The 24,927-nt window shown below is 32.1% G+C and overlaps 1 protein-coding gene across 11 annotated transcripts in view; it reads left to right on the top strand.

Annotated features, from left to right (window-relative positions):
• Window positions 1–24,927, top strand: part of Mp (collagen XV/XVIII-type protein multiplexin) — an 895,293-nt gene that overhangs the window by 767,244 nt on the left and 103,122 nt on the right. For all 11 annotated transcript variants that reach the window (XM_089633234.1, XM_089633232.1, XM_089633230.1 and 8 more), the window contains 2 exons: window positions 14,558–14,728; window positions 20,681–20,798. In XM_089633234.1, the coding sequence (XP_089489360.1) occupies window positions 14,558–14,728; window positions 20,681–20,798 (289 nt within the window). The remainder of the gene's footprint in view (window positions 1–14,557; window positions 14,729–20,680; window positions 20,799–24,927) is intronic.

The raw sequence follows: 24,927 nt of genomic DNA, 5'->3' as shown, positions 1-24,927 counted from the left end.
TCCTCGAAAATGCATAACGCGCGTAAAGAAGTTTCACTTCAATAAAAGGCACTTTTTGGCCATGTTTTTTTCTTGCATAAATTAAAACAGGTGGATGGTGTGAAGCGGGAATTTAAGCCTTATCGCCATCTACGTAAGGTGTGTTATTGATAGCTCGATTCAAAATATTACACGACGTAGTGCATTGCCTTAACTGTGTTCTATCAATATTCAGATTTCTAAAAAAAGTTTGAACTGATAAAAATAGGTGAAATTAATAACCTCATTTTGAAAATCCAATAAAATTCTATCGTCAACTAGGAATTTCTTCTGTTGCTTGGAATTTTCTCGAGTTCTTTTTATGGCAGATGATAAAAATTATTTATTTTTATTTTTAATTGATGATGTTAAATATACTAATTTCCTACGTGAGTATTCGTAAGTAATGTGTAACATTATTCAAGTTCAATTAAGTTATAATTAAAGTTGGAACTACCTTATCATATCATACTAGCAATAAATTATCTAACAAAATGATTTTATTGATAAGTAAATTTGTTTCGAAATGTGCATTTCTTTTTATGCTTGACAGATGCATGTGTTAATTAACTCGTCGTGAATCGCAGTAGCCGATAGGTACGATCAAAAACATGATTTCTCTTTGTGCTTTGTGATTCTGGGGAAAATATTTATAGTAGATTATATATAACTTTAAAAAATATATATGACCGATTATCTGGTATGACGAAACAATTTACAAACATAACATTTTGCAAAAAAAAACGAAAAAAGAATTAAATGGCGTAAAGCAAACATTTTGCACTGATACACCAAGAATGAAGATAAATTATATATTCTTTGAATGGCTACAATTTTTATAAGCGGTACATCATTTTTATGATTTATGTGAACATCGCAAAGACTTCCAAATGCTCAACCTCACTACATACCCCGATTGGGGATGCCATAATTTCACTGGCTCCAACAGTTCAACAGTTGTGAGCAGTTGGGACTCTTGCGCGATATCCACATAAAAAATAAAACAAACATACAAGCAAACAAAAAATGCACAAAAGAACTAAATATTGGCTTTACCATAAAATATTCTAAATATTATATTTGTTAAATATTCCTGAGTAATCATTATTGAGTGGGCAAAAAATATTTCTCTTAAAATATATTATTTTACAACAACTTTTTCTCCTAATACTTACTTCAATATTACCTAAAGGTACTCCCTTACTGATCAATCAAACTACCTAAATACAAATCTTGGGAGTATTATTTGAAGTCTTGTATTTCCCGGAAAAGAACATAGAAAATCAATATTATTACGATTTTCAGGGCTTTACGTCCAAGGGTAGGTTTCGAACTCCTCCAAAAGATTGTTCTTTGCAGCACCAACTAGGTCAAAATTTCCGGCGTCAGGTCAACTGGCATTTTTTCTTAATGTCTAGTCCAGTCTGTCTTTGGAAAGAACTGAATATTATTTAATGGAGCGCTTTTGTCTATATTTTGGCCATTTTGCAAACATCCGCGAGCGTCTGCTGACCAAAAGGTGGGCCAGTTTGAAGATATTTTTTAAAGCATTTATTAGAATTATTTCAAAAGTTCTCGCACGTTGGAGGTGATGATAAATCAAAAAGCTAACTTAATGGTTTCACAGTTTAACAATCTCACATGTCTTCCGAATTATTTCGTATTGACATTCCACGAACCGAAATTATCGTCATTATATCAGTTCATGATTCATCTTTATCCGGTAAGATAATTTTCTAGCTCTATTACAATAATTATTGTTGAATTTTACTCAAAAGCTGATAACTTTTTTTTATAATTTTGGAAAAATTAAATTTAAGCGGAGCATTATTTTAATTGAACGCTCGTTTCTTTGTAGGCATGTTTTTTGCTTTGATGCGATCCGAGAGAATGCGTCAAGTACTGTCCGTTATCACGTGCCTGGAATTTGAATAAAAGGGGCCATTTTAAGAATTCAACATGTCCGGAACTAAGAGACATTTTGGCTGATAAATGCCCTTTTGGATGGGTTGAATGGAAATTGGGTCCGTTCGAAAATATCACATTACAAGTCGTGTCAATTACATTCAAATTGTTAAAAATGCGTTTAATAGCCACTGGATTCGGAAATTGGACGGTTTTCAGGGAAATTTTGTCGTTTTTCCAAAATAATGTGTTTCTATCAGTTTTTTAGTGGTTTTATGAAGCTGACATATATATTACATAGTGTAAAAATAAAAATGTTTTTAGAAGCACACGTGTTAAAATCACAACACTTTTCATATACGAGTATAATAATTATTTTATGATGAAAATGATAAAAAAAGTATTGTAAAGCAGTTGAAGAATGGCGGTAAGAATGTTGTCTTTGTTTACAAAGATTTTGAGTTCAAAACACAATTATTTTTAAAGAGTAACACTTTTGTTATTGATTATGTCACGAATTAAGGCAAATAAATTGAAAAAAAAATTGTATCAATATTTTATTTTATTTTTAAGAGTCCCAACTATCCTTAGGCAATGGGACTATGGCATACCCATTTTGCGTATGTTGTGTGAAAGTAAGAGAGTGGGAAAGAAAAGGAGATGGGGAAGAATAAGGTTGGGAAGTTGGTACGGAGCTTAGAACATTGATAATCTTGGAAACGTCATGTTAGAATACCTCAATTTTGAATCGAAACATAGCTTCGAATAGTTTCAACAATTTCTTATAGAACTAAACATTCTCTTATTTCTAAAACTCCCTCTTCCCGATTTCCTTCCGTTTCATAAAATTCTCAAATTAGTGCGTACAAATAAAAATAAATATTACAGATCGGTGGAATTAATTTACTTAATAATAATTTAATTGCATAATAATTTAATATGCCCCATACATAAAAAGGGAGACAAATTGAAATGTGAAAATCACAGAGGAATATCGCTACTTTGTACAGCGTATAAAATCTAAACAATAATTTTGAAAGAAAGACTAGAACGTCATTCAAAGAACTTGCTGGGAGAGTATCAGGCAGGTTTTAGGAGGGGGAGATCCACCACTGATCAACTCTTTACTACTCGACAAATCCTGACAAAATGCTGGGAATTCGATATAGACATATATCAACTATTTGTTGACTTCAAACAGGCATATGACAGTATAGATAGGGAGAAAATATATGAAATACTCCTAAATTTTGGTATACCGCCCAAAATAGTCAAGCTTGTAAAAGCAACGATGGTTGGTTCACGATGTCGAGTAAGGATAGGAGGTGAAACAACGGAGGATTTTAACGTCTCCCAGGGGCTGAAACAAGGTGATGGCTTAGCTCCCACTCTTTTCAATATTGTTCTGGAGTACGTCGTGAGGAAGACAATGATTGCTACCGACTCAAACATTTGCTACAAAAGCAACCAAATGGTTGGATATGCAGACGACCTTAACATTGTCGGAAGATCCTTACAGGCTGTAAGAGAGGTGTTTGACCCTTTGGAGACTGCAGCAAGAGAGGTGGGCTTGCAAATCAATGAGAACAAAACTAAAATCATTATGCAAACCAGAACCCCACACCGCAGAATAAAAGATAAAGTGAATTTTAAAAACTCCTATAACTTTGAAGTGGTCGAAGAGTTTGCCTACCTGGGCTCCATCATAACGCAGGACAACGAAGACCCAGTAGAAGTAAGAAAGCGCATCACAGCCGCTAACAACACTTACTTCGCGTTGCTGCCAGTGTTCAAATCCCGAAACGTCCATAGGAAAACCAAAATAACCCTGTATAAAACAATTATTAGAATGGTCTTGGCCTATGGATGTGAGGCGGGAACACTGACAGCAAAGTCTGCGGAACGGCTGGACACCTTCGAAAGAAAGGTACTTCAAAGAATCTTAGGAGCGGTGCGAGAGGAAGAGGCATGGAGAATCCGCCACAATAAGGAGCTATATGACATCTACCAAGCTCCCAGACTCTCTACTCATTTACGGCTCCAAAGACTAAGATGGGCCGGACATGTGCCACGAATGCCAAGCACACGTGTACCAAAGAAGGTTCTAACAGGACACCCGGGAGGCAAACGAAAGGCGGGCAGACCTAGGCTGGGATGGGAGGACGATGTCATGTTGCAGATTGGAAAACGACGGCCGAGAACAGAGGGCGGTGGAGGCTCATGTTAAAGGAGGCCAAGGCTCGAAATGGGCTGTAGCGCCATTGAAGAAAAAGAAGGAAATAATTTACTACTTATTCGACTGGAAAATTTTATTTTTTTGTGATTGTTGAAAAAAAATCTTTTTCATATTGAATATAATATTTCTTGCTTTTATCAAAACTTCTGTGCATTTATCAGAACATCAAATCACATTTGATTCACCGGGTGCCTTTATTGCGAATAAATATTAATTTATAATAACTAATCAATATAATGACAAAGTCCTAAGCAAGATTAACGTACGCACCTACAAAACGTCGAAGTGATAAAACAAGGCTTAATATTTTTTTTTAAATTTGAAATTAGTTTATAAAAGCGTACTAATGAATTATCAAAACCTTCCTTAAATATTATGTTGAAAGATATTCTTCGTTGGCAGTAACAATCTGTATTACTAACCTGACAACTTCTAAGTACCTTTATTACATACTTGTCGAGCTACGCCACTTTTTACGTTTACAATCAGAAACATGTTGGTGACACGTGCAATATTCTGATGTAAAGCTATGCTTATAGTGGAAAACTTATTTTTAATTATCTCGTATCTACGGCTTGGTATGATGGAAAACAGTAAGGAACTCCAGTGAAAAATACTATGGCTTAAAAATATGTATATTCATATAGGTCAACAAACGCTGATTGTGAATGTATAATTTTTATTACATTTTTATATGCAGAATTAATAAATCGTTATTTAAAATGAATAAAAGTTATCCCTTCAATACACCATGCTTGGTTAGAATCATTGCATCGCCTATTTCAATCTCGTTTTTCATGATAAATTTTATATTTTGTTATCAGAATTTTAGGATTCTAATACATTCGCTGTTTATAGACGTAAACCAAAATAAATTTCTGGTTTCGAAATATTTCAGTAGAAGACTCTTTCAGACAAATGGACGTATGCAATTAAAAATACAAATGTAAGATTTTTTTTACGATTGTTTTGTGACTTACTGATTGATTTTTCTTGTAAACTGTAGAAATACTACTTTATATGAAACTAAAAACACGTATTTAGTTACACAGATGTATTATAAAGGTTATTATTCCTTAATTTTTTTTTCGTTAAAAAAATAATAATTTATAAAAAATTTGTAAACTTTGACAAATCTGAGTTTTTGAATATATCACAATCATTTGGAAGTGTATGGTAAGTTTTTCGATTCCAATACAAAGCTTGGTGTTATCTCTTTCTAATACGGCTTAAATCATATTTCTCACTTATAATATTGACTCTCGAATGATTTTACAGCGGTAGATATCTCTGTCGATCACCCACACAAAGACTTAAATGTAGGTATTGAAAAACATCCATTATTATCTAAAATAAAATATGAAAGAATAGATGAATTGGATATGCCATTTTGAAGATAACTGCCATTGGCGGTAAGGGCTTCCCAACTGTCAATACGAACACCGTCTTTAAAGTGATAAATTGTTTTCTGACGGCCGCTTGAGGGGAAATAATTCATCCGAAGAAAATCTGATAATACGCGGCTGTTTTTCTATCTGAAATGAAAAAATATTCATCACAGCTCAAATGCTTCGCTTATAGAATGCAAATTAATTTCGTTCACTAACTTGATCAAATATTTTTTTTCGTTTAATAATTTTATTTCATCAAAAAACAACACGTTCCTGTTAGAAATTAATTTTATCAACTTTTTCAGCTAAGTAAATATTTATTTTTATACAAAAACGCTCTCAATCATAAACTTAATATACATATAATGCTTGCTAAATTATCGTTAAACGTGTACATGAACCATGAAAAAGTCAGTATTTTATCGGTAGGTACCAGGGGGTCTAGCACGATCAAATTGATAACTTAACAGGATAAATAGACTTAACTTCCAAAGATTTTATATCAATATCCTGAGCACAGTTGTGCCGTCGATACCCGAACCGAGATTGACACTAAATATAATAGAATACCGTTCCACGATGACAACACTGATAAAAGTTAGAAATACTAATAAATTAAAAATGTTTAATTGAAATATTAACCTTAGTATATATTGGCAGTCCGCAATCCGCATGTACATTTTGACACTAAAAAAATAGTTAATTAGTTGATAAAGTTTATTTAGTCTTACATAACTAAGTACTTTTGTTTCTCCAAGCTGGAACGGAATCAATGGATCACGTTTTAGATGAATTAATTAAGTTGATCGTGCGTTTGAATTCTGTCAATTCTAAGAGCTTCGTTATTTCACCTACATTAAGTTCCAGATATTTATTATTATATGAAAAGAATGTTACCTTGCTGGGGTACTTCCTTCTAAGGTCACATGGTGCATAGTTATTTGTATGAATTATAAATTTGGTCAAGTTTCTTTATTGTGTTAATTTATTTTAAGTAATGTTTGTAAGCGTGTCAACTTGAAGTGAAATGACACTAAACTGCACTATATAAATTCCATGTTATTATTATTATTATTATTATTAAGATATAACAAGAGGTAAATTATAAAGTGAAATAATAAAAAAAAAACATAACACTATACAAGAAAAATGTATATTGGAAAAACATAACATTGACAGCTTATTTGCCTTCTTGGAGGCCCCGCTAAAAGCAGCGGCTTTTGTCTACCGACTGTCAGAATCATATTCTGATCATGCTCGAAAATATCGCTATCTCACCATAGATGACGGATTTCGTCAAAATATGGTTTTATCGATCTACCTTGCTAGATACTTTGCAAAGCAGGACATGGAATGATCAATTTCTCAAAATCCTTGATTTAGATCAAGCAAATCAGATCCCTGAAAACTCCGTACCTACACGATCGTGTTACAAATTCAGAAAATTAAAAAAAAATGCAAAGCTATGTTAGCATACTGAAAAATATTAAGAAATTAACGCTTGAATGGATTGGCCATTGGGAGATGGGTTTAAGAAGAATATTATATGACGCTCACATAGACGGTCGGCGAAAGAAAAAAGTATTACACGATTCTGTTATGCAAATAAAACAGAGTGTGGCTGCCAAGACACATTTTTGACGTATCATCTGCCTGCAATAACTTAATTATAAATAAATTTAGTTATAAGATAATTGCTTATTGATCTACTTATTCTATTTTTCGATACGTATACAATACAATTCTGCTGTCAATATAACAATAGGTATAACCTTTAGACGAATTCTTCTGACAGATAATACTTGTGTCAAACAAATAAGTAAAATCCTTCTAAGAAACTATCAAAGGCCTAACTTTAAAATAAAAAAAATTAAGTACACGTGTTTTTTCATAGAATCTACGTTTATTCTCTGGATTACCAACCCACTGGCCTACCCGGCCTACCGGAATATAGGCCTACAGATAATGATATATTGATATTGATATATATTGAAACATTTTTTTTAAAAATTACATTCAATTTATTTTTTGACCGTGGCCGATTTTATAGCCATTTTAAGACTGGTATATTTATTCCCTAAACTATGTTTTAAATACATAACTTTTGGGGGAAGGAGCCTGTAATTAAGTAAAAACCATTTAATTAAGGTATTTCCTAAGTAAATATTAAATGAATCTCGAAAACCGAGATTCATTTAACTCTGCTGGTAGTAAGCAAATAATTGGAAATTCAATTTTGAAACACCATATAACAACGAAGATGGAAAATCTTTATAATTATAACAAAATCATTGTATACCATTCGTGTTAATCTCCACTCCTTCCCCAAATTTAATGTACATAGACCATATTATTTTTTAATGATAAACCAATGTTTATAAGAAAGGTTTTATGCATAGCATAAAGGAAAACAAATAATTTTAAGCAATAATTAATAACGATTAGATGGTTTGGGCATGTAGAGCGAATGAGCGAAGATAGGAGTGTAAGGAGGATATATGATGCAAATGCGAATGGTAGCAGAAGTCGGGGATGCCCGAGGAAGACATGGCACGATCAAGTGAATCAGATACTCGAGTCGGGTCATGTCAAGAGTCAGAATAATAGAAGAGTATGTATGAGACGATGTATGAATGTGAATGAGGCAAGGAGTGTGTGCCAAGACCGAGTTGTTTGGCGGTCCGTCCTCTCTGCCTACCCCTGCGGGGAAACGGCGTGATGGTTAGTTAGTTAGTTAATAATTAGTCGCCTGAAACATCAATACAAATTGAAAATATCTCCCGAGTAAAAATAAATGCCGCCAACGGGAATTAAATCCGTGCCTTCTGATGTCCGGTCAGGTGCTCTGAAATCACTGGTTTAATTCCCGTTGGCGGCATTTATTTTTAGTCGGCAGATATTTTCATTTTGTATTGATGTTTCAGGCGACTAATTATTGCTTGTAAATGTTTGTTGTATTAACTATAGTTAAAATAATAATTGCACCAATCTGAAGATGGCTATAATAAGCTGAAACCGGTCATGGTCAAAAAATAAAAGAAGTGCAAAAGTTTTGAATTTGTTTCAATATATCATTATAATGGATTTCTACCACGAATTGTCAGTATCAAAATATAAATTTTTATAACCATGAATTGTTAGGAAATGATTGACCCGTGACTAGGGACAATTAAACTGTTAGGAAATGAAAGAGGCGTGACTAGGCACATTTAACTGTTACGAATTAAATGACCCGTCACTAGGCACATTAAACTGTTAGGAATTTAATGATCCGTGACTAGGCACATTTAACTGTTAGGAATTGAATGATCCGTGACTAGGCACATTTAACTGTTAGGAAATGAATGACCCGTGACTAGGCACATTAAACTGTTACGAATAGAATGATCCGTGACTAGGCACATTAAACTGTTAGGAAATGAATGACCCGTGACTAGGCACAATAAACTCCAGTAAAAAGGCTTGAGGGCGTTTTGCGTCCATGTCAATTATTTGTTCTAATTTTATTGACAGAAACCAAAAATAGACCTTGGAAGACCTATTACTCATAACCGAAACTGTGTAATTTAATACTTACAGCTTGTTACTTGTTGATTCATTAAGTCGTACACAATGAGGTAAAAACAAGATAAATTTTAAAATATATCTCAGACAAAATCTCTCTGCAGGATACTTTATTACTATTTTTCAACTGCCTTAAAGTGAATATTTATCGTTAAGGCGATGCACTACGTCGTTTAATATTTTAAATCGAGCCGCTATCAATAACACCCCTTGCGTAGATAGCGATAAGGTTTAAATTCCCGCTTAACACCATCCGCCTGTTTTGATTTATGCAAGAAAAAGACATGGCCAAAAAGTGCCTTTTATTTTATTTTGTAGATATTCAGGCATAAATCTTTATTTTTTCCGATCATTTTATAAATAACTTAATTTTCCACACTATACAATAAAAACATAACCGAAAATGGGTTCGTAAGTAGGAGATTTCGAACATTAAAGCAGTTTACATAGGCCTTATACATTCTTTTTTTCTGGGCTTATAAAAAGACTTATCTGAAAAATACTCGATTATTTTAAAGGCCAAAATGTATTCTACTCGCAATATTTAATTAAAGCATCTGAATTATATCTAGGCGACCAAATTTTAAAATCAAAAACACATGATTTTGCATTACTACGTAAGGCATCGCCTTAAATTCAAGACGCTTCCGAAGAAATCGATGTTTCCTAAATAATTAAATGCATTAATCACATTTTTTTTTGTATTTATAATAACTTGAATCCATAAAATAAATATAATCTTAATATGATTCATATGTAATTCAATATAATTCATACTCCGTATGCAATATCTCTACGTTTATTTAAAATCAATATTGATTTTTTAATCAAAACCAATAATTATTGTGTACCTACTTAATTCGTTTATTATTATCCAATTACAAATATTGTGAAATATTTAATTTAATATGGTACCAATTTTAGTTCCCTACAAATCTACTATTATTTGATAAATTTTAAAAGTATCTCTTTGTATTTAATTTCTTTTTCTAATTAATTAAGAATTTCTATCAATTTGTTATAACATGCGTACAAAAAAAATAAATTATAATAATCATAAGAGTTTGGTAGATATTTATTTATCTTTTATTAATTTTGGAAATCTCATGTTTTATCTCCTTGTGTTTTACCTCTCTAACATAAAATCATCTGTTCACATACCAAAAACACAAACCCACAAGAAATGCTTCTCCTGATGATAAAAAGATTACTTCGAGACTAAATTTTGAAGTTAAGTATAGCATTATGATAAAACAGGCAATATTTCAAGGAAAAAACCGTTCGCGTTTCTAGATTCATTGATAAAGTATATTATAATAATATGTATATACGTGTTCAAAGGACAAGGAAAGGATAGCAATCTCAAAAACGAGAAGCATTCTCAAAATAAATTTTGTCAGCATTTTTTATCACACGAGAACAATTGAGAAAATCTCCGTCTCCGTCATGCTCGAGTTTATTTAATTTAGATCGCGATATCATCAATCAGAAAATCAAACGTATTGTGTGAGTTGGTGAATTGGATTCGCACTTCATTCAGATTTGAAGAAGTCTGATAATTTAATATATTATCAATTTTCTCAGAAAATGGCTCGTCTGAATTTGACAGCGCGGCATTGCTCGGAAAACGTGAAACACTTGGGAAGACGCTGGAGTCTAATGATTCAGGTATAGATTCTTCATTAAGTCCAGAGCTTTCGCTGCAGTAACTTTGTTTACCTTGCGTGATTGGGACGTCACAAGGAAAAGCTTTTAGTATGTATTTAAAATGTAATATTCACATTATTTTTCTCATTTTCACGCCGTCGTATTTCTCTAGCCAAGTTGGAAACCTAGAGGGATATTTAAGGTTAGTAAATCATAAAACCACTTCGGAATGGAGATGTTGTAGTTGTAAATGTGATACTCATAAAAAACAATGTCAACTTATTTTTTATAGGTTTTCTTGTGATATTTACAACAGTTTCCATTACTGAAATTGGCTTGTTTTTTGGTAAGTAAATGTGTCTCGTATGATAATATTATGGACAAAAAATTTTTCAGGAGATGTTTTTTTTAATGTTTTTTTGTTATAAAATGTGTGTGTACAGGAATAAATTAAATACTCTTGAAATTATTATAAGGTAAGAAAAAATTAACACATTCAAATAAACAACAGTTTTAAATTTAAACACCTCATTAATTATAATATTATAAAAAACAAAAGGTGATGATCCTATAACTAATTTAAAATTCCAGATGTGATATTTTGAAAAGTTTGTGAAAATACAAAATAATGTGAGAGATGATTTCTTTAAAGTTTGCCTGCCTAAAAGAGATTTCAAATAAAATTGAAATTGCCATAACTAAAATAAAATTTTGGTAAAAAGGGTATTATCCAAGCATGTATTTGGATCCCACGCCTTTAGTACGTAGTATTGCAAAAAAATTTCAGTGAAAAAACTAATGTAACAGAACATTTTTAACAAGACTAAACATTTATTTCGTAATTTCGGTGTACCATTTATAATTATTATGCGCCAAGTAAAAAACACCATTTCATAGGGACAAAACCAAGTGATACATTTACAATTTTAGATACTACTGGTGTACTTAAATGTTCAGATTAAAATGGCAGATTCGCCAATCTAAATAGTCAAAAGTCCTTAATGGACGTTTTATAACCACAATTCAGCAATTATGAAATTCAAAATGTTTTAAAATAAGGAAAGTAAATACATCTCATCAAAAGTAACGGTTTGAACTAACCACCAAAGTGCCTCCATTCTTTCTTAGTTACAGTGGAGAGATTGTAAATATAATATAAGTATCAAACCGTCTTGGTAACTGCCTCTTCTTATCACGTTTATTAAATATTTGTTCACAATTGAAATACAAAATATCTAGTTAAAATAAATAATAATAAAACCACATAAACAATAATATATAACTAGCTCGGCAACTTGAAATCCACAGACTCATATTATAATATTATGACGTCTATTTGCGAACTAATAGTGTTATCTAAAATAATTCAGAAACAACAGAAAATAAACAGGTTAATTGTGTTTTTACGACGTGTATTTTATTTTCAAAACGCGTAAACATTTTTAATATCCGCGCAATCTAGACTACAAAAAAATACTTGATTCGGCCAGAAATTGGCGTAAAAAATGGTTCAATCTACAAACACGCATTCCTGACGCGGAAATGTTCACCGAAAACCAATATGCCCGTCTGGTAGCACCGAGCAATATGGATGAAAAGTGTCAATCAGGACAGTAGCCCTCGATCCGGATAGCATAAAAGCGATTCATCGGGAATTTAATTACGTACGTGGCAATCCGTTACCGGTCCCGTAACAGTTTCAGTTCCCGTTTCTATAACAGCCTCGACTCCTGGGGTGGAATAACAGGTTCGCAGCTACCAAAACTTTCAGCTGCCAAATGCCAATTGCCAATACCGCACGGTGACAGCTGATAGAGACGCTTTTTATTTCATTTCGTTTAAGATTGGCTCATCTTAAGTGTGTTTGCAATCGAGCACAGGTACCTACTCTCAACCTAGTTAACTTTTACAATTACCCAACTGGAGCTTTTCATTCAGCACACAAAAGGTGTAATAAAATAGTAGAAAGTGTGTTTTTTCTTTGTTCTCTTTCTTGTATTTGACGAATGGATTCCTGATTAAAAAAATGTATGTATAGCTTGTTCAAATTCATTATTTTACGAAAACATACATGTATTGTGATCGTGTTTAGTTCTAAAAGAGAATTTTTCAAATAAACCATTTCACAACGGTGACGATAATAATAATACGTTTTTTCGTTTTTAACAATACAACAACAAAAAACTATTCAAACTCTAAAGTGAAAGATTCGTAGTATGAACATCACTCATCTGTTCCGTGTTTGCTATATAGTATGTATTATCTCAGTATTTCCTTTACGATGAAGATTAAGTTAGGTTAAGTCTGTATGGTGAAAAGCTTTTGAAGACGTGATTGAGAAATGCGGCAGAAAGCTTTACAAGTCTGGCCGACTTGTCACACTAGCGCCTTTTCAAAGTTACTTTCAGGCTTCTCTGTATTTACTCTATTTAATCACGACCAATGAAAGCGCCTTTGCAGACATGAAATTTATTTCTTGGGATGAATTTAATCACAATTAGAATTTTATAATGAACAATTTACTTGTGAACTCGGAACAAGATACGACACTTAATTGTCTTTCCATAATCCTTAATGGAAACTTTATTCCGCGTTACGGTTGCGAAAGACGTTGGTATATTTTCTTCCTCGTCGTTAGTAAAAATTAAATATATAAAAGAAACTAATACAATAAATAATACTTGATAAATAAATATTTTTTTCTGAAATAAACAATGTTGTAGGTAGGTGCCATGTAAAAGTATGTACTTCAAAAATAATAATCAAATAAAAATTTACATTTCCTTGTCGGTTAAAATACTTTTAACAAATTATTTAAGTTCCTGATCAAACAGATCATTTTAAAAGTTGTGATCTAAAACTTATCTTAAGAACGGTATTTGTTTCAAAGTGAGCTAAATATTGAAGCTTTTAATTAATTTGAGTCCTTTGTTGAAACTCTTGGAAAAATAATATTAATGAAAGCGTTGAAAAATTGTGAAAAATATCAGTTTTATTTTTATAGAAGGCTTTCTCGAAATCTAATGTTATAAAAGAATTTTATATCTCTTTAATAATAAAAAAGTGTAAAATAAGTGAAATGTAAAACCCAAAAAAATGTGTGTTTTATTATTTTTAAATCTGTGCGTAACAACTATTTATTTATGCAAAAATAAAATAACAAAGGTGCATCATATAAAATAATAATAAAACAACAAAGCTGAATTAATGATACTGTTTCATTAATTTTAAATTAGTTGTAACTTTAATATCAATAAAAATAAAATTGTATTATTTATTTAGCAATGTAGGTGTTCATTCTCAATTCGGTGTATTGGTGAAAAACGTTTTTTGTTATGAATATTAATTTTATGTTTGATTTTGTTAAAATATCATATTTAATTAAAACGTGATCAAATCACATATTTATTAGAAAAGCACAGTGGATAAACTCTTCCCGCAACCTTATATAAACGCAGTATGCGGAAAACTCTGTGTTAAAATTTTCAAAACATTTTGTCTCGTGTTTTTTTTTAAATTCAACTCATTTTCATTATTTTAATTGTCAATATTTAGCATTCATCTTCTAATTCTTCAAGCCTTCCGGTGTCCAACTTCGGACATGGGCCTATTCTTTGCGTTTCTCACCCCTTTGCTCACGCCAGTTATTTTCAGGACGATATCTCATTTCACCTATAACACCGCCAAAACTACAATTATAATTCATTCTCATTCTTTTAATTTAATTTCCTTCAAATATCAAAACTTTGCCAAATCGCTCCGATCAACATACTAAAAAATATCTGTATATTTCCAGGAATCCGTTTTCGGCACCGGTTTTGGATCCGGGGTGGGACGCCCAGGAACACCAGGACCCAAGGGAGAGCCCGGCCTGCCCGGAGGGCCCGGCCCGCTGGGGGAGAGGGGCTTCACGGGGCACAAAGGCGAGCGGGGAGACCTCGGGGGCAAGGGGCCCAAAGGAGAAAGGGTGAGTTTATTATAATAATTTTCTCTGTAAAAGTTACTGTTCTGATTTAATTATAAGTGTATAACCTTAGGTAGTCCACGAGAGGGTTTTTATAAAGTGATGGACAATTTTCATGCATGACATTTCAAATAAGTATTTTATTTTATTTTATTTTTTTTACTTTTGTAGCACTGTTAAATATTAAAGTATTAAAGACTGTTTATAACGCAAATAAAAATTTTAAAAAATGTATGAATTCCACATATTTGTTTTATATATTTTATATTTAAATATATGCATAATGGTTTACCTTGCTTTTGCCAACAAGAATTTGAGTTAAATAAAACAGCCAAAATAGTGCTGAAATTTCACTACCCAGTTTTGACTGAGTTTCAATTTTATCTTACAGTCTTATAGAACAAGTGAAAAATATGAAAAAAATTACATTGACGGCTTAATAGCTTCAAAGCTCATGAAAGAAATCACTGAAAATTTCTTACACCTGTCCTCAAAACGTTGGCGCTAGTGGAAAAGTAATTTCTGATTTAAGATTATTGGCGTTATCTCAAAATGATTATACTTTAAATCCGTTACGATCGATAGCTTCGTTTATTTATTGGTGTTTTTAATCAAAGAAATTCAGTAAGCTTAGTGAAATATCAAAGACTAAAAAAACTGTCAATAAATTGAAATAAATGGACCAGGCCATAAAGCACAAAGAATTATGTAATTTGATTTGCGATTGTAAATTCAATACAAAGACAATAAACACGCCTCTGTAATAAATTCATCACTTTGAATTCTTGAATAAATCACTGGAAGCCTCTCGACGGTAATTCAAATAAGTGTTGTTGGACTTCTCAGTTTTAATCTAAGACCCCATAAATAGAATTTAACGATTCAATGGTTATGGAGTGGAAAGACTCAAACAAAATAAATCGCTTTTCCGTGAAAATTATTCATAATATTTGTATTCAAATTTACCCGTAAAGGAAAAGTACAAATTAATAATTGCACAATTTTTTCTTCACCTTCAAATTATTAGAAGTGTTTTTTTTTAACTAAAACTCCTAAAAGTATTTGTGACACAAAAATTTTATACGTGTTTTAAGTGAAGACTAGCGCAGACCAGTGAAAAATTATTTAAAATCATTTTTTTATATAACAGCATTACTAAAAAGAATATATTTAAAAAATGCTACGTCCAAGAATTGAATTACTTGGAATAACAATGCCGATCAATTATTACAACACTAACTGTAATCTCAAGGAAAATACTGTATTTTTACTTATTAATAAGATGGTGTCGTGAATTCATCACATGAACAGAAAATAAAGAAAAAAAATAAAATTTTCGCATGCGAAATTTTTTGTTGTTTTATAATTGATAATTTAGGATCAATCATTTTTTTATTTCTTAAAATATTTTAAATAATATTAATATTATATTCGTATATTATTATTATATTAGTTCGTCATAAGAAATAATGGTTGTATTATACAAACAACTAACCCATGGGTGGCCAACCTTTTCAGCAGCCGGGCCAGATTTTAGAAATGGGATATCATACCGGGCCGTACTAGTGAGTCGTACTAGCACGTCTTGATACTTGGAACAACTGGTACAAGTATGAATAAATGGCGTATTGGGGTATTGCTCACTCGGTGCTGGATTCCCCACAATATTTTTTCTTATCCGTGGGTGGGAGGGGGGTTGTTAGAGAATTTCTGGGAAGGATAATTCCGGCGTGCAATACTGATAATTTGATTTAATCAATGTACTGAGATACTTCCAGATACGAGATATGATACGAACTACGAACGTTGGAATGTTTTTTTGCTGGTTTCGTTTACACTAAAAGAAAAGATGTGTGTATATGATCCGCGGGCCCAACGGGCCGCGGGTTGGCCACCCTTGAACTAACCTTTATTAAAGAGATGTCTATTTTTCTAACGATCCAGTTCATTTCTCCAGTAAAACTGCGGCTCTGTTAAAATTTGACTCATACGAACAATTTCTAATACATAATTTTGCTACGGATTAAAATGCCTTTAAATAGTTTTGATTGGTGAAAGTTAGCTTTAGAGATAAACGAAAAACACTTCAATTTTTGACAGTGATTTTTTAAGACCATTTACAAAAAACAACACCTTTTCAAAAGCTTTTAAGAGTGTAAAAGTAAAAAATATAAACATTATCGGATATTTAAAAATATATATTTACATAAAAAAGCTTTTACCTTCCAGCAAGAAAATTTTATCTGCACAGAAAAAAACTAATACAAATTAATTGTCTCGAAATAATCTGCTCAAAGGTAAAAAAGATAAAATAAAAATCATATTACAGATTGGACAATATGTAAATTTTGACAAATTGTGCTTATGACAAAATAATATTTAAAGGTCACAGATTACAGAATAAAACTAATGCTTAAACGTAAAATGCTTTCACCATACATACTCTTCGTAATGCAAGCAATATAAAATTAATCTTCAAAAAATATATTTGTCATTTGAGATTTCGCTTAATGAATTATTTACATTTTCTCTGTTAAACAATGATATTATTATTTTCTTACGTAATTCGCCAATGATATCCGTTTTGCTTTATTAGTAAGAAAATTTATTGCGAATTTATCTTTTGAACTTTTTTCATAATGAAACATTAATAAAATTAAACTTTTATCATTTTTTTATCGTCCATCTTCGGTAAAACAACATTTGAAATGTTTTAATATTTAAAAAAATATATTTCTCATATCATCACTGGACACTTATTTATCTGGGTAGACACTGGATTCTAAAATTTTATTTACACTTTTTACTTCAAATTATGCCAGGAATTGTTGGTTAAAATAATTCAAGTACCAAGTACACCCCGTGTATACCAAGATTTCCTCCTTGTGATTTTACCTCTCACAAGAAATTATATAAAAATAAATTTAATTTATGAATGAATTATAAAAAACAAAATATTAGAAAAAAGAACCGAAAACCGACCACAAAACGGTTCGAAATTTCGCATCTGTGGCGGCAGTGAAATTTTCTTGCGTCAACTGACCGCAACCGACTCCGGCTCGGGGCGAAACTCAGAGAGGTAGAGGCCCCGGTAATTTTAATGTTCGCTCCGTTGACAGGCTTACCAAATCTTATTTATCTTTATTTTAAAACTTTCGCAGTTTTTCAATGTATTCATCATTTATGCAGATTGGAAGATATTCTCAGTATCGCCCTGTTGAAATTCATTCATAATTGAATCATTGCACCAAATGGCTTTAGCCGTGTTTGGTTACTAGATCGGAACAGCCAGGTGCTCCCACCCTCCTCCTCATTCCTCTCCCTACTACCTTCAGCCTCACAACAGAACCCAATTCTAGAAAGGGTTGGTGGCAGCTGGAATTTTTCTGCGATATTCACACAGAAACAGAATACAAATTTAACCCTAATATTTGATAATATTATTGATTTAATACAGTAATAAACTATATAATATCTTATCATATTTTCGTATGGTTTTATTTTTTCATTCTTCGTGGGATAAATTTTATTATTAAATAGAAAAACTAACTCATTTTTCTTTTTTTTCTAAAAACGCTAAATAATAGCGGTGTCGTGGAGAAAGAAAATTCATAAAATTCGTTTCAAAATTCATAAAATTTTCACTCAGGTTTGAGAATAAGCTGCCACGGGCTACTGCAAAGTTTTTGCAAGCGAATAAATATTAGAAACTTATATTCATGTATTAGCCGTATGTAATGACCGGAGAAAGAGATGTGAGAAGAATGTATAAAGTGTAAGTGAATAGTAAAAGCCGTCGATAACACCCGAGGAAGACATGGCGTGATAAAATAAAACACATGCTTTAAAAATAACTTGTTTAATTCTTTACAATAATATTATGTATTTCCACCTAAACCCAGTTCTCAGGTACACTAGAAGTCACAACCTTAAAACTTTACTCTAAGCCATTCATAACCTGAACAACGCCGGGTAAACGTCAGCTATTAAATTTAATTTTGGTATATCTTTCCAAGCACTTATGTTGGTTTATACTTTGAGTACATAACCATTACATACTTTCAAACACTGTTGAATTTGGCAGACACCTCTGGTCTGGAGCTCCAAAATACTTGAAAAACAACCCTTGACTTTAGTTGACATAAGTTGGTTTGGTTGACATTTTGGCTGAATTTTTGATTTTTTCTTATTTATCTCACGAGAACGGGTCGTTTGTACGATTCGTTTTGAGTTCGGCTGTGGAAAGACGTGTTTCCTTCCTCCTACAACATGGGTATCTCAAGACCCATTTTCATAACCTCATCTGAAAAGACCTTCAGCACAGCGTCTTCAAAGATGACACGATCCCAGAAGAATTTATTTTTCTCGGGACCTCCTGTATGGAGTTGATTTTAAATATAATACTTGTTAGAATTCCCTGCTGAAATTTGCGCTATTTTGGTAAAATTATGTTGTATTATAAATAAATTGTATTATCCATTTAGCCGAGATAAAAAGTGCTAGGGATATATTGGTATGGGGTAGGAAAGGAAATAGGGAAGAGGAAGGTGGAGAAGTACCTGGTTATTCACATTTGGTCACCAAATATAGCCAAGCAACGCTTCGATTCCGAATTATGGTCTTTCACGACTTTCACCAAAGCGATAATGGGAGTATCTACCATCATGTGCAAATCTTTGTATAAATACAATTATTCTCAACACTTTCCCTGTTATATCCTTATCATGATAGACTTTCAATTTGAAATGTCTTTGAAGGCAATATGTACAAGAGACCAATAAATAAACTCGATTCTCCATCAACAATGCATAAGTAAAATGCAAATATCTTGTGATGTTTCCTTTTTATTCCGAACGTTTGTTTGATATTATAAGTAATGTAATAACCAACAAATTATAAATAAACCATAACAAATGCATTAAGAGTCGCATGACGCCGCTTGTATTGCAGTACATTAAAATCTCCCAGTGGAAAATGGGCTTCTATCTACGTCACGATTTTCTAGCCAATCACCGCTTTACCCCCTCGATAAGCTTTTATTGTAAAATAAGTTTTCTAATAACCTTGGTACGTGGATAACCTTGGTACTTCTAGTAACCGTTTTTTAATCTTAAATTCTTTAAAATTGATACCCTAGTTAAACTACAAAATAACACTTATTTGTCATAAGAAAGTTAAAAAAAACTTTTTATTCATTAAATGTTTATGCCAGAAAATTGCCAATTAAATACATTTATTTTTTTATTGTGAATTCAAACTAACGAAAAATATCTTTCTTGATTGTTTCAAAAAAGTACCTAACTAGACAAATAAAATATTTTCTTCCGAACCACAAATTTAACAGCTTTTTCACAAAAGGAAGTCCTAATTAAAAATAAAGAAGGATTTTCCTCAGATAACTAAACCATCCTATTTAATTACTACCTCTTTTTATTCAAGCGCGGTATGCTAAGTCTATTCAAACAATCTGGTTAATTATAATTATTATTTGCATCCACATTGCGAACAGAACTCTTCGGCATTTATTAAAATTGAAATATCTTTAGTTGAGTCTATTTCCCAGCAATTTAATTATGAACGAAAGACAACTAACTTTTCATTCTGTGAAAAAACATCAATTCAATCTTTACTTTATTTTAACATAATTATTTAACATACTTTATTTTAACATAATTATGTTTTCGGATAATTCAAATTTTGTTGGATAAATTCAACAACCCAATTGGTATTATCAGAAAACTGAAAACAAAGTCATTAAAATCTTAATTAAAACTGTGATTTTTAAGAAAGCTTTTCAAAAAACAAAGGTGGAATAAAGACCTTGAAGCATTTCCAAGTAACGTTTGATCGTGAATTCCTTTTATTTTTCAGGTGTTAAATGTTTTGTTGCAAGAAAAATATTGAAGAGAAGAATGTTCGCGATGCGTAGATATTTAAAAATGTTTTTTTTTTCAGGGTCATCTTGGACCTCAAGGACCGCACGGAGTCAAGGGCGAGAGGGGACCATCTGGTTTGGATGGGTTGCCAGGTTTACCAGGTGCTAATGGAAAACCCGCTGACAAAGGAGAAAAAGGTACAGAAAAACATGTTTATATTACAAGCAAAACTTTCGAAAGACAGTCAGAATATTGTATAAACTAATTACGAATAAAGTTAACATATTTTTAACTCTTTTTAAATAAATTTTAATATGGATTTAAACGAGAACTCTCTTAACTATATGACCAAGGCCAAGGATCTACTCTGTTCGCTGATAAAAATTATTAATGACCCCGGCAACAAATTTACGAAGGAGCAAATGGGTAAAATTACCCCGATAACAACGGATCTGTTAGGAACCACAGGATTGATGGCTGTTCGTATGGGAATGTTGGAAGGAGAATTGTCAACATTAAAAAGTGTAACGGATACTCAGTCTATTGTTACTAACCCGACAAATACTTCATCTTCAATAAATGATTTGCTCGCAGAGGCCGAGGAAAGAAAAACCCGGTCAAAGAACATTATTTTATTTAATGTTCCCGAAAGTATTTCAGAATCAACAACAACAATTATTAAAATGGACAGCGATAAAGTAGTTTCAGCGATTAGTGATATAAATAATGAATTAATACCGAGTGTGGTTAAGTCGTACAGACTTGGTGTAAAAAAGTCCAACAAAATTAGACCGATTAAGGTCGAATTCAATGACTCTGTCTCGGCTCGTGAGGTTTTGACCAGGAACGCAAAACTGAAAAACGGTATAAAGGCCAGTAACGACCAAACACCATTGCAGAGGACTCAACTTCTAGATTTACGCCAACAACTCGAGACGAGGAAGAACAACGGTGAAACCAATATAACTATCAAATATGTGAACTCTGTACCTAAAATTATTGAATGTGCGCCAAAAAACTGAAACAACAAAAAATAAAATGCTACTACCAAAATGTGAGAGGGATCCGCACTAAACTTCCCATGTTGCTGACTTCGGCGGCAACTATCAGCAGTGATATCTTCATTTTAACCGAAACATGGCTCGACTCAGGAATCAATTCCGCCGAATTAGGCTTCCCTAATTTCAACATCTACCGTATGGATAGGAATTCTAAAACAAGTGCCAAAACGAGAGGAGGTGGTGTAGCCATTGCTATCTCAAAAAATCTCAGTTCTTCAAAAATATCCACAAAAAACACATCCATCGAGCAACTATTTGTCAATGTGAACACTTCTAGAGGTAAAATAATAGTGGGATGTGCATACTTACCTCCGAATTCTGATGTCCAAAGCTACAGCAATCACTGCGACGAGGTTGAATCAATTTGTGCTAAATATCCTAATACTAAACTACTTCTAGTTGGTGATTACAATCTGCCACATTATGATTGGTGTAATATGAATTCTGTCAATTCTTGTTCTAATGTTAATATTCGTGTTATTAGAGATATGGCACTGTTCTTAGGTCTAACACAGTGTAATAATGTTCTTAATATAGGAGGTCGTACGTTAGATTTGGCACTGTCAAATGTGTCTGACATCTGTGTTGTGAGAAGTACCGAAATTCTATTACCTGTCGATGTTTACCATCCACCACTAGAAATATGCATGTCCAATCTTAAACCAATTCCTATCGTAAAAAAGGTAGTAGAAACTCGAAATTTCAAAAAAGCTGACTATGTTAAAATTTCAAATTTCCTTAAACAGACTGACTGGTCATTCTTTGATAGCGACGATGATATTAATGTACACCTTAAAAAATTTTACTTCATCGTTAATTCTGCAATTGAACAATTTGTTCCTTTAACGACTTACAGAGAAACTCTATACCCAAAATGGTTCTCAAAAGACCTGATAGACTTAATTTACCTCAAAAAATTATCTCATAAGAGATTCAAACAAAGTCGCCTGGCCATCGATTATACTGCGTTTCAAAAATTGAGGGCAGAGTGCAATAAGCTCTCCGCAAAATGTTACAAAAATTACATTAGTGATGTCGAAGGCTCTATCATGGACGACTCAAATTTCTTTTGGAAATATGTTAAATCCCAAAAAGAAAATGGTACTTACATACCCAATAGTGTGTCATTCGATTCTAAATTATCCCAAAATCTTCAGGAAACTGTTAATCTTTTTGCTGATTTTTTTAGCGGCGTTTACATTAATGCAAGTGAAGACAGCAATATTTCGTGCTTTGATTTGGTTGAAACTCTTGATATATCTGACTGTAATGTAACCATAGACGATATTATATCTAAGCTGAAGAGTCTTGATTCCCGAAAATCCGCAGGACCTGATAATGTTCCGCCCAGGTTTTTAGTAAATTGTATGCATACATTGTCATATCCTATTCATAAGTTATTTACAAAGTCACTTTCATCAGGTGTATTCCCGGACCTTTGGAAGTTTAGTCTTTTAACGCCCATTTTCAAAAAAGGTAATAAGAGCGAAGTAACAAATTATAGGCCAATATGTATAATGTCTACTTTACCCAAACTTTTTGAAAGCCTAGTACTAGATAAGTTGATATCCCGAATCAATCGAACCATCTCTCCCCTTCAACATGGATTCATTAAAGGTAGATCTACTCTTACCAATTTGATATTGTACACGAATGATATTGTTAATGCCCTTAATGCATCACATCAAACTGATTCCATATATACTGACTTCAGTAAGGCATTTGATAAAGTAAACCACAAAATATTATTACGTAAACTAAAATTGTTGGGAATAAGAGGGAGCATGTTGGAATGGTTTAAGAGTTATCTATTAGGAAGGTACTTAGCAGTCAAGATAGATTCGTTTACTTCTTATACATTTGCTGCCTCGAGCGGAGTACCACAGGGATCTCACTTGGGCCCAATATTATTTTGTTTGTTTATCAATGATATTGTTAATATTTTTACTAATGTTAAAGTCCTGTTATTTGCCGACGATCTGAAGATATACAGAATAATCAAAGACGATGACGATCGCGCAATTTTGCAGTTGAACCTTAATAAACTATGTGCGTGGTGTTCTGTCAATGATTTGCAACTAAATTTAGGTAAATGCCAGATTATCAGTTTTTACAAAGGCAAAAATCCACTTAATTTTTCCTATTTTATGAATGGTGCTAATCTTCTTCGTGTATCACAGATTCGTGATCTTGGTGTTATATTCCACGAGAGTCTACAGTTTAACGAACACATCGATGAAATAACAAGCGATGCGATGAGAATACTAGGTTTTATTTTGAGAATGGGAGCAAATTTTAAAAGTATGTCAACATTAAAACATCTGTATTGCTCGTTAGTACGAAGCAAATTAGAATACAATTCCACCGTATGGTCACCGTACTACAAGGTCCATTCTCAATCATTAGAAAAGGTACAAAATAAATTCCTTCGGTACATTAATTTTAAAATGAAAATTCCAATCGAATTTATAAATTACAATAACTTGCTTGCTGAAACTAAACTTCTTAAATTATCTGATAGAAGAGTGTTAATTGATTTGCTATTTTTATTCAAAATTATTAAATCTTTAATTGACAGCCCTAATTTGTTGGAACTTATTTGCATTAATGTTCCTGCTAGGCAAACTCGCAGTAAAGATACTTTTAAATTTAACAAGAACCTCAACACTAATTATTCTATTTTTTCACCAATTCCTAGAATTCACAACCTTGCGAATAAATACTGTGAACTTATAGATATGTTTGGTTTTGACAATTTTGTGAGCTTTAAAAGGCAACTTATTTCGATTCTATCGGCTAATAATTAACTTTTATAGCTTTAATAATTTTATTACATCTTCTCCCATTCGAAACCTTTCAAGTAAATTATATCCATATTTGTTTGTTTTTTATTTGCTCTACTATACACTTATAATTGTATGCATATACCTACTAACTACTTTTTATACATAACACTATGTTCCATCTCAGATCTTATTATTTCTTATTCATGTCGATATTGCTAAATTCTATTAGTTTTTGCTTTTTACAGGTGCAACTCTTATTTTGTTATTTTTTTTTTTTTTTTTTTTTTAAATCTCTGTTATAATGTTCTTTACCTCACGAGTAAGTTACACTCTAATTTATATTGGTTTATCGATTTGTTAAACTCACAATTAATACTGGGTTTAAACACACCCACTTACTTACTTTTTATGTTGAACTTTCTTTTACTTACTATTTCATGCTTGGGTATATTTTATATTGAATCCATCTTATTAGTGTT

This window comes from Hesperophylax consimilis, chromosome 7 (genome assembly GCF_061612785.1).
Source record: "Hesperophylax consimilis isolate HC1 chromosome 7, BYU_Hcon_1.0, whole genome shotgun sequence".
Lineage (NCBI taxonomy): Eukaryota > Metazoa > Arthropoda > Insecta > Trichoptera > Limnephilidae > Hesperophylax > Hesperophylax consimilis.
This window is presented reverse-complemented; position numbering and strand designations above follow the sequence as displayed.